Here is a 12,114-nt window from a genome sequence, read left to right on the forward strand (position 1 = left end):
ACATTATTTAAAATTGAAACCTAGCTAGATCGATTTATCTCCCCCGAAATCCCCTGTAAACTAAATTTTATGAAAATCGCTCGAGCCGTTTCCGAGATTCAGATTATAAGATAAGGAGTTTAAGGATATAAGATATTACTATGTTCGGGCACGAGCAGGATCTTCTCCATGCCCACGTTGTCGATGAGGAAGTTGGCGACGACGGGGTCTGCGATGTCGAGCGCGTCCAACGATGAGGTGAACCCTCGCGCCCGCACCGTGTTGCGACTCACGTCGTGCACCTTCGACAGGAACTTGCTGCAAGTCACGCCCGGCTTCGACGAAGACCCGTACACCTGACAGTTATAATGACATTTCGACTTACTTCTGGATCACTTGGCGTTGCGTAGAGACGTCGCTTCATTGTGTGTCTTCTACCGCATTTATCACGGGGAGTGTTCCGAAGAGCTGTTTAACCTGATTCCTTCCGCCGAATTCCACCTTCGCACGACACGCCACAAGTTAGGATATCATCCTCACCATCTGGATGTGTGGCGGTCCTCCACAGTGCGGTTTACAAGGAGCTTTCTTCCACGTACTACAAAGCTGTGGAATGAACTTCCTTGTGCGGTGTTTCCGGTACGATACGACATGGGTACCTTCAAAAAAAGCGCGTACACCTTCCTTAAAGGCCGGCAACGCTCCTGTGATTCCTCTGGTGTTGAGAAGTCAAGAGATTGTGGGCGGCGGTGATCACTTAACAACAGGTGACCCGTACGCTCGTTTGTCTTCCTATTCCGTAAAAAAAACCACTGACCCCTACTATATGCCACTGGACTGGCGGCTGTCAAAGTGATTTTGTGCCTCTTTGATATTCGCCATTTTGGTACTGTTGGCTATGTAGCGAAAGTCTACAGCACTTAAACTAGTGATGACGACCTCAGCTAAACAAACATCGATAGATGGTGGGAAACAATTTACAAAAAAAAGTGTACTTTATAACGTTGATTCTTGCAGTATAAATAACACGGAAAACGAACGAAATTAATTCAGAATGTAAAAATACTTCAGTATTTGCACGTTCCCTCGCAGCCATTTGTATTATACGTCAAAATTAGTTCTCTGGTCGCCCGCGAGTGGCGCTTAAAATAAGCACAAAAAATTTGCTGTCAAACATATGGAACAGCCTGTCCAATGGTATTTACACAGGTCAGTGCTTCGAACACTAGTCAAACCCTCTGTTAATGGTACCTATAATAAAGCGTAAACATAAAATCATATAGTTATTATTATGACTTGAGTGCTTGTATTTCGATCCCGTCGTATGAATCGTAGTCACACCGTCATAAAAATAACTATGTTAATGTTCCGCGATGAAAAAAATACCCAGCAAACGTTGTATTGCCGATATTAAAATCGCGATACAAAAGTAACTGTTGATCGTAGATGGGTGAAAATTTGAAGTTATATGTATTTTTTAATGCTTACTCATAATCAAACAAAAATAAAAAATAAATGTCAAAAAAAATTTAAAAAAAAAATCGTGTGGACCACCATTAACAGTTAGGCGGACGAAAAATAGATGTTGTCCGCTTCTCAGACCTACCCAATATGCACTCAAAATTTCATGAGAATCGGTCAAGCCGTTTCGGAGGAGTTCAAAGTTTAACACTATGACACGAGAATTTTATATATTAGATGCTAACGGCACATACTCAGTACTCACTAAGCCGCCTTTTTAGTCCCATTCATTATTCTGACGGTATTTCAAAAATATATGTATACGATTTATGTAGATTAGCTGAAAATTCGTACATATGCAGTTTGTTTTATTTTGTATTAGAATATAACAGAATTATAATTGAAAGTGTATCTTTGTAATTAATTCTGATTCTGAATTAATTAATTCGAATTCTGACTAAGGCCATCGGTCCATTTGGTCTGCCAATATACCTTTTCCCTTCTAATTGCGTCTATATTGTTGCTTTGCAAACACCATTGGCTCCTTTGCTCAGGATGCCGGGTAGATTATGGGTACCATAACGGCGCCTATTTCTGCCGTGAAGCAGTAATGTGTAATCATAACTGTGTTTCGTTCTGAAGGGCGCCGTAGCTAATGAAATGACTAGGCAAATGAGACTTAACATCTTACGTGTCAAGGTGACGAGCGCAATTGTAGTGCCCTTTAGAGTTTTTGAGTTTTTTGTATTATAATGGGCAGGGCGTATCAATTACCATCAGCTGAACGTCCAGCTCGTCTCGTCCCTTATTTTCATTCAAAAAAACACACTACTACACTCTTGAAGACAAGTTATTAATCTTGAATACATTCTTCAATAAAAAAAACTGAAAATTATCAAATAACTAAAAATTTAATTTAATACACCTTTACCTTTAATATTAATAAAATGCTTTTATTTATATGTGCTACCTATTGATAGGTTTTAAATCAGTGCCTTAATTAAATTAATTTATAAATCGGATCATAAATCTCAGAGTAATCGGTGTACATACAGAAAAAAAAATACCGATCGAATTGATAACCTCCTCCTTTTTCAAGTCAGTTAAAAAGAGAAATGATATTCAAATATAGATTATATAAATTAAAATTATAGTTAGTAATACCTTGCCCATGATTGATATTAATTTGCGAGTGTCTTCCCATGTATTAGTACAAAACATCTGTATTGATCCACCAATTATGTGCTCCAAAGCGCCACCCCATTTCTTGTCTTTTACTTTTAAATAGTGACCTGTAAAAATGTATAGTTGTAAGATGGAGCATAGATATTTTTAGAGTTAGCTCTGTACAATCGATGACAAATCAGTCCCTTACTCCTAAGCGACATCGATAGCCGAGAAAAATCGATGCAAGTCAATAAAATCATTTATTTAAAAGTAAGACAAATTTGCTAAAATTGGGGAGCAGCTTTCATGTGACCTGTCCGGAAAATCCGCGAACCGAAGTTGCCGAGAACTGATCTTGGTAAATTTTACCTACATTCACATCAGCTACCCATCCTTGCAGCAACAATTTGAAGTACCTATCCCAGTGCGCATGGATAATGGCCACGTCTGTATGGCACTCCTCGCAGCGGTGTTCTTAATTTTCTTCTTGCATAATCTATTATCTATATATATGGTACATACACCAAAAAAACATTTTTTACTATTTTTGTCTGTCTGTCTGTCTGTTTGTTTGTTTCGGCTATCGTCTGAAATGGACCGATTTTGACGGGTCTTTTATTGGCAGGTAGCTAATGTAATAAGGAGTAACTTAAGCTACGTTTTTTTTTAGAAAAATAAAGTAATATTGCAATGTCCAAGAGACGGTCTAACTCTAAAAATAATTTATATGGCAAAAAAAAGTTTTCCGGGTCAGCTAGTCAGAAATAATCTCCTATATTGGTGCCGCAAATCGCAGTCCAGGAAGTACATACCAATTGGTCCCTTGGGCGGTGCGCTGAACTCTCCCCTGCGATGCGCCGCCTGCACCTTCTGGCACAGTTCCACCATCTTGCTACCGTACACCGCCAGGGAGTCACTGCCACGGGACTCCAGCTCACGCAGCTGCTGCCTCAGGTGTTCTGTTCAACACCCAGTATATAGGCAACACCATCACGAATTATAAGAGGAAACTCAGGACATCCTCGCCAACTGGATTCCACCAACCATACTATGGAATAAACTACTTTACGTTGCGTTTCAAGGATGATATGACATAGTTACTTTCTAAAAAGCAAATATACCTACGTAAAAGTTCGGCAGCGCTCTCGTTATTACTTACCATCACGTAATCCGTGCGCTCGAATTACGCACTTATGGCTTAAAAAATATTATTGTATTAGAAAAATAGGCTTTGTTTACAAATGCAGCAAATCCTTGGCATCTTCTATTGTCAGAAGTGGTGTAATATTTCCTCGTTGTGTACGTGACCCGTGGGCGAATATCTGCGACTCCGTTAAAGCGACACTAAATGCCAGCGACCTTGAGCGATATGAGTTCATGGCTGCCGGCCATCTTTGTAACAAAGCCAATATTTTCAAAATTCTTACGTGGAAAACAGTATATATGCTTACAATCCTCGTTATTCACTACTAATCTGAATAAATTAACCTACACAAAAAATTACAAGCTATAAGAATAACTTTTCTGAGAGAAGTACCAAAAAAATGCGTCACGCCATGCCAAAAAACTTGTTTAACTTCAAAGAAAAGTGGTAGTTCAATAGGCTCGGCAGTGTTAACTTTAACCAACAGCAAGCATAAGCAACTTACAAATAAGACTTTAGGATATGTGTAACAGGATTAAGTAGTGTTCATAGCTTGAAATGCTATACTTTCACCACAAAACTTATCTAAAAACACCATGTTTGCGTGTTTTCTGCTTACTCTTCGCCTTAACAATAGCAGTGCAACGAGGTTTGTCAAGGGTCAAAGTACTTATGAATCACATCTTATTTTCAAATTCAAATATTTTTTATTCAAAATAGGATATAAAATCACTTATTGAAAGTCAAAAACTACCACCCATTCTAAAAACTATACCTCAGACATGAGAAGAACGGGCGCAACAAACTCAGCGGGCTTCTTTTTTTATATAAAACATGGTTACAATGTAAATGCCTGTCTGTCCAAATCTAATAGCCTGTGGGCGGTCGCTCAATTCCCAATCAGCAGTACTCTAGTATTAGTAGAAGACAGTCATTTATATTATAGTAACCTTTACAACACAAACGATTTTTACCATTGTTTTGAATTTCGTAATACATTTCTTAGGGGTTTGTACATCAGGGTCAAGAAAAAATCCGTGTAAATATAAAAAAAATGGGTGTGGAGATTAGAATAAGCCCAGAAGGGATTCTTTTTGGCTTTCCTGGTGAGAAGTCTAAATATGTTAGATTAACTCACTGAGTTTGTCTCGATGTTGCGACGCAATAGTCACAGCTCGGTCCCGCTGCGGCTGCAACATGGCGGCATGAGCACGCGCCTGCTCCATGTCGTTCTGCTGTGTCTCGTAGCGCGCTCGGGCCGCCGCGGCCGCCTCTGATGCATCTCGGGCAACCTTCTCCAGTCCAGCTCGCTGCGACGCTGCGTTACCGGATCTAATAATTGGACGTCATTCCAGAAAATGATCCAAACCACAATCAAGTCGAAATTGAGTTAAGAACACAAAACTGGTCACGTGATTCACATTTACGGACTGACAAAAAATGGCAGCCCGTTACTGTTTAATAACATCATCAATGACTTAGTAGCCTACACGTATGGAATACACTAATATTTATTAAACTTTAAACACGAATTCCTTAAAATGTGATGTTTGTGCCTTGGAACGTTTTACAGGAACTACTTCCAATTATAAAGCGACATTATGGGCGATATATCCGGCGGCAGGTTCACCCGATGTTACTAAGGAAGCAAAAATTACCCTGTTTAAAGCCTACCTTCAACACAAGGGGCTTTTGGACCAACCAACCAGGGTACAGTATAGCAATAGTTTCAGGAAACTGTTGAGCTTGCCGCGGTTTTGTTCGGCGTCAGGAATGTTTGCTGAAGCACGAACAGATGATTTCTATGCCATCATAAGGAAAAGGACGTCATCCGTCCTGGCAGACTGCACTCGAGCTCAAACAGTATCCTGAATGTGATAGCGTGAAAACTGCATTCGATATTGCAAGCGATTCATTCAAGTTCTTTTCCGGTAAACACGCTGTCTCAGATTGTTTCCGAAGTTATTATGTACCCTATTATGAATTATAGTAAGCAAATTGTATTATACTTATTATCATAAATTAAATTGTGGTTGCGCCAATTAGCTTCATTGCGTAGAATGAAAGGGCTAACTTGGATCGCGACGTCATCATCGCGAAGCGACCGTTAAGAGTGTACGTCGACACCCGCATCTCAATCCGTGCGTTCGATGCGCGCGCGCGCCACTACCTATTATAAACTGCTTATTTAATATTTTGAGCTCTTCATAATTTACATTAATTTGAAAATAAGCTGTGTCTGTGATGTAATAAAGTGAAGGACGTCATGGTGGAGCCTGCAGAAGATATCAAGGCTAGTCCCTGGAATTTTACTGCATTGAGCTAATTGGTATTATAAGGAGACGAACTCTACGACCTTTTTTCCATACAGTCCACTCCAAATAATCTTTAAGGATTACCCATCTCGACCAAATCGTAACATATTAACATAGTTTTTAAGATTCCAACTAACAAAATATGGGCTTCTGTTGCCTTAATAAAGAAAATTTATTGAATTAGGCGTTACTTTGCGGAAATCCATAATTATACAAACGATTTAAGTTTTCTTTAGTGTTAATTCCGCCAATATTTGTTTTTAAAACAATTCGACACGTGTTTCGCCTCTACACGAGGCATCCTCAGGACGTTGTGTCTCGCCAAAATCTGGCACGAGACTCAATCGATGTCATAAAAAAAGTTGTTTTAAAAACAAATATTGGCGGAATTAACACTAAAGAAAACTTAATTCGTTTGTATTATTTATTATTATTACTTTTAAAGGAAATCCGCGAAACTAGTTTAGAGACAACACAAGTTTTATATTTTATGGCAGTGGAAACATGTCTTTGTTGTAGTAACAGAGTAATTGATACTATCGTCAAAAACTTCCACAAGTTGTGCTGTATATAAATAAACTAGCTGACCCGGCAAACGTTGTTTTGCCATATAAAGTATAATTCACGCGATAGTTTTATAAGTAATAAAATATTGCCTATATTATAGCCTGTACATCATTTTGTTCTATTGTCAATAGTTTTTGCAGCGCACGCAAAAATAGGTTTTCGATTTTACACCTTGTGTTACAAAATAGCAATTTTATTACGGATCCCTAATTTTGAAAAAAAAAACATAGCCTATAAACCTTCCTCGATAAATGGACTACCCAACACTGAAAGAATCATTCAAATCGGACCAGTAATACCAGAGATTAGCGCGTTCAAACAAACAAACAAACACTGCAGCTTTATAATATTAGTATAGATTACTTGTGCTTCTTGTAAGCAAAATTCTACTGTCAACAATTAAAAATAAACTTACTCAATATTTTCAATCTCACGCTCCAAATCAACCAATTTCCTCTTCTCTCTAGCCAGCAACTCGGCGAGTTTGTTTGTCTTGCCCTGTTTATTACGATTAGTCAACTGTAACTCCCGCAATGATGACTCTACCTCTTGCAGGTCTTGTTCAAGCAATCTCTTTTGTTTGTTGCACTCTGTTAAAGTTTTCTTCAGGGACCTGTTAATTAAGTAAATTTGAGAAACTTTTTTGAGAATAGCATTACTGTGCAATACTATTCGTTTAAATGACACATTTCACTTAGATGACTGCATATTAATCAGACTCATTGTAAGTTAGATTTAAGGCGAAGAGTAAGCAGAAAACACGCAAACATAATGTTTTTAGACAAGTTTTGTGGTGAAAGTATAGCATTTCGAGCTATAAACATAACTTAATCCTGTTACACATATCCTTAAGTCTTATTTGTAGGTTGCTAATGCTTGCTGTTGGTTATAGTTAACACTGCCGAGCCTTATTGAACCACCACTTTTACCACTTTTCTTTGAAGTTAAACAAGTTTTTTGGCATGGCGTGACGCATTTTTTTGGTACTTCTCTTAGAAAAGTTATTCTTATAGCTTGTACTTCGTTGTGTAGGTTCATTTATTCAGATTAGTAGTGAATAACGAGAATTGTAAGCATATAAACTGTTTTCAACGCAAGAATTTTGAAAATATTTGCTTTGTTACATAGATGGCGGGCCGGCAGCCGTGAACTCATATCGCTCGAGGTCGCTGGCATTTAGTGTCACCTTAATTAGACAAAGAGGAAAATTAACATTATTGAGTGCTTGTCGCCACGTTAATATACGGAAGTGAAAGTTGGGTATGGCAAAAAAAGCATAAAAGCAGAATTAACGCAGTTGAGATGCGATCACTGCGTTGTATGTGTGGGGTGAGACTGATTGATGGAATTCCGAATGAGGTAATACGAGCGCGCTGTGGACCGAAAGAAGATGTGGTGACAAGGACTGAGAAAGAAATGCTGAAATGGTTTGGACACGTGGAGCGAATGAGTGAAGAAAGAATGACTTATCAAATATATATGGCAAGTGTGGGTGGGCAAGTCGGTCGCGAGAGACCTCGTAGAACATCCGTCGACCAAATTCGGGACATTTTGAGAAAAGGAAAGATCCGAAGCACCCGCAACCGGCGAGCTTGAATGAAAATAGTAATGAATTTAGAAGAAGCTTGTCAGGTTTGTAAGGTTAGAAGCAAGTGGCATTCTATTGTCTCTGCCTACCCCGACGGGAACAAGGCGTGAGTGTGTGTGTGTGAAAATTACCAGTTTAATATCTGTAAGCCTATGACTCTGCATATTTGAGAATTTCACAAATAAGGCATTTTTTTATGAACATAAGGGACGAGACAAGCAGGGCGCTCAGCTGATGGTAATTGATACGCCCTGCCTATTACAATGCAGTGCCACTTAGGATTCTTTAAAAATTCTGAGCCGCGCTACAACTGCGCTCGTCACCTTGAGACATAACATGTTAAGTCTGATTTGCCCAGTAATTTCACTAGCTACAGCACCCTCCAGACCGTATCATAGTAATATTTACACATTACTGCTTCACGGCAGTAATAGGCGCCCATAATGTAACCGGCTTCCTGTGCAAAGGAGATTCCCATTGGCATTAACTAAAGCATTTTAATTAGTAATTTTTCAGGAAACTGCCATAGACAAGTATAACATACTTATGTATCTATTGACAATTGCTTGTTCATTGCACATTCCCATCACCTTTTTTTTTTTTTCAGATTTTCCCTCATGCTTAGCCATCAACCTTATTGAATGGGTGTGAATTATTCCATAGTGTGATTCCCAAGAAATTTCCATCTACTTACAAAGAATAATCAGGAATGAACATTTTTTGACATTGTCTCTAGGAAATCAGAAGCTCATTTGTCTTACTATTTCATAATAAAAATTATAAAATTAACAAACCACTTACTCTATAGCCGAGTTGTCATTCCCATAGTTATCTTCCATAGACCTTAGTTTCTCCATAAGCTTCTGACACCTAGCTCTTTGTTTTTCCGACTGAGTTTGAAATGTTGACGCTTCTTTCTCAAACTCTGCAATCTCACTCCAATAATACTCATTCTGGAGTCTTTGTTTCTCCGACTCAATTTCATCTCGTGATTGCATCTGATCATGTAGGGCCTTCCATTTCTTATATTCTTTTTCCAGCTCTTTACAAGACTAAAATTTTTATGTAATAATAAGTATTATGTAAAGCATAATAACTTTCTGTGCCAAACCATTTAATATTTTTAAATGTATCAAGAATAATTAGTTACATTAATAAAGTTAAATAAAATATTTAAACAAAAAAATATAATAATTATTATTATTACTATTTAAACAAAAAAATAGTAATAATAACAAAAAGATAAAACTGATACCTCATTTTTCCTATTCCAGATAGCGATAGCTTTTTTACAATTTTCAAGTGCATTTGTATAATTACTCTCTGTCTGATCTAGATTTGTTGCTTTCCTGAAGAGTGAATATTTTTTCTTAGCATCGGATGCATGAAAACTCCTTGCATCATCTTGATTCAGAACAGAAATCGGATTATCAACTTGAATATCATGAGTTAATATGATTGAATGAACCTCTTCAAACTTTGTTGAAATAACTTCACCTAAAATATTTAGAGGATTACACAAAATCAAAATATTTATGCACATCATGTTAATATAATAGTTTCACTCAACTGGAGCAATAGTACCCTATTACATACATAGCTACTAGTAGCATGTATGTCACCTCTCACTTTAACATTAAAAAAACTATCTGCCCACCTTGTTCATTGTGTATTGCAATGAGAATAATATACAATAAAACCCGCTTAAGATGATATCACAGGGTCCTCAACACATAGGAAATCTCTGCAATATCAGGGGTTCTTGTGCTTCTGTTGTTGGTATAAATGGGAAGACAATTTGTATTAAGTGTTAAAAAATGTATGAAAACATGTCTTATGTTGCAGGGACTGGTGTAAAATGGTGTATTATGTGAGAAATCATATTAAGCTTGATTGTATTAAGGAGGTACTGTACTTTGTTTTCTTTGCTTATTTGATCAGAAATATGAAATTACTATTACTATTATGAATTACTAAGTTACTTTTTTACATATTTATATACTTAAATCAAGTATTTCATATGGATGGGGCTGATCTGATGATATATAATAGATTTAAATGTATAAAGATAATATTATTGAAAAAGATTTTGTTTTTATTTACCTGAGGCAGATTTAACTTTATAACTTGAACCACCAGATGCTGTGATGTTTCTAACAATAGTAATATAGTCACCATAAACATCATGTTTGTATGCTCTAGGACTACTGTTTCTGATTTTTATTTCAACAGTCGCTGAGTTAGCGCCCTTTTTTATAAATGCTGCAAAACAAACAATATTATGGACATAGAATTTTTATAAATTATCAATAACAATTAATGATAAATATGGTAACGCATTTTAAATTAACAAGTATTGGCCTAACGTACAGTGAAGATTGTTTCCTCTGTTGGTAGCTGAAGCTCTGCCTCCTAAACCAACAACCAAAGCTGTTAAAATCGCACTTTTACCGCTACCGTTGCGGCCTACGATAAAGTTTACATTTCTATTGAAATTAATTTCAAGATTATCATGACAGAAAAAATTCCGAACATGTACGCTATGAATAGACCCATCTATTTCCTCAAAATCATCGGATTCCTCAACATTATCGGATTCCATTACGATAATTTTTGGCGGTATAAAATGTAAATCATGTGGAACTTTAGAAGCAGGAATTGTTGTTAAATAGACTTATGATTTGTTTACATTCAAATGTCAAAGTGACGTAATTCAAAGTCAAATCACAAATGACAAATGTGTTTTACCATAGCCTTTTGTTTTTTTGGTTCTGTTCGTCCATCTGGACAGGCAAAGGGGTCAAAAGCCCATACAGTCAAGTCTTCATTTTTAATTTTACCATAGCCTACTAATAATGTATCAACAGTAATAGTAGGCTATTGTTTTGCTATATGGGCCTTTGACCCCTTTGCCTGTCCAGATGGACGAACAGAACCAAAAAAAGGCTATGGTTTTACGTAAGTATCCATCCCCACTCTTACTTTTACTCTTGTAAGTTGGTTGGTTGTTGCTCCGAGTTGTAACTTGTTTCAAAATTGAAATAAAATGTCTTATCTGTCGATGATGCTTTTTTTTCGCAGAATTTCCGGCTCGCGCCTCGTACGTCCCTTCCGACGGCTACCGGCTTTTTTTGAGACCTCTATTGCACATCGCGAATATGGCGCGCGCGCAGTAGCCTGTCAATGCATATTATTTCTTGTGTATTAATAGATTGCTTATAATCAGGATGATATGAGAGAATGTATAAGAAAGCTATAGCTATTGACACAAGCTATAAGACCATGCAAAATAAACTATCATATAAAAAAGAGTGCGTGTACTTATGTACACGCGTTAGAAGTTATACTTCTTTGGCGTATGGAAAAATAAATCAAATTTTAACAAATAGTTAAGATCAAAGATACTATAAACACTCACCCCCTTAATCATAATGGTCCGCTAACTTTAAACAGCCGCTTAGGAGTGTTTTTTCTCATTCTGACTTAGGTCAATAGAAGAAGACAGAGTGAGAATTAGCAATGCTTTAAGTTAGCAGACTCTTATCAATAAGGGGGTCAGCATTTAAGGTTAATATAAACAAATATAGATTTTTTTTTTTATTTATACATAAAATTTGTTAATATACCAGAAATAAAACAAAAAGTTTTTTTTTTTTTTATATATAATAATGTGATAATTTTTAATTAACGATGTTAATAAATTATACATACCGACAATTAACCTCAAATCTATAAATGCACTCAAAACATTTTTATCACTAATATTCAATATATATAGATATACTAATAAATTACTAGTAAATACTATCACCGTCGTATATGAAATTGATTTAATAAAAACACCAAAATAATATTTATTTATTCACATTCACTGTTTAATTAGTAGTACTGTT

At 36.7% G+C, this 12,114-nt stretch overlaps 1 protein-coding gene across 1 annotated transcript in view; it reads right to left on the minus strand.

Annotated features, from left to right (window-relative positions):
* The window catches only part of LOC126976381 (structural maintenance of chromosomes protein 6), a 35,638-nt gene extending 24,759 nt beyond the window's left edge, over nt 1-10,879 (minus strand). Inside the window, exons 1-9 of the mRNA XM_050824682.1 lie at nt 10,592-10,879; nt 10,325-10,483; nt 9,477-9,718; nt 9,023-9,273; nt 7,049-7,246; nt 4,890-5,083; nt 3,420-3,566; nt 2,605-2,732; nt 140-335 (exon numbers count right to left, since the gene is read on the minus strand). Of these exons, the coding sequence (XP_050680639.1) occupies nt 140-335; nt 2,605-2,732; nt 3,420-3,566; nt 4,890-5,083; nt 7,049-7,246; nt 9,023-9,273; nt 9,477-9,718; nt 10,325-10,483; nt 10,592-10,823 (1,747 nt within the window). The 5' untranslated portion in view covers nt 10,824-10,879. The remainder of the gene's footprint in view (nt 1-139; nt 336-2,604; nt 2,733-3,419; nt 3,567-4,889; nt 5,084-7,048; nt 7,247-9,022; nt 9,274-9,476; nt 9,719-10,324; nt 10,484-10,591) is intronic.
* Nucleotides 10,880-12,114: the final 1,235 nt, after the last annotated feature.

This window comes from Leptidea sinapis, chromosome 40, assembly GCF_905404315.1.
Source record: "Leptidea sinapis chromosome 40, ilLepSina1.1, whole genome shotgun sequence".
Classification (NCBI taxonomy): Eukaryota; Metazoa; Arthropoda; class Insecta; order Lepidoptera; family Pieridae; genus Leptidea; species Leptidea sinapis.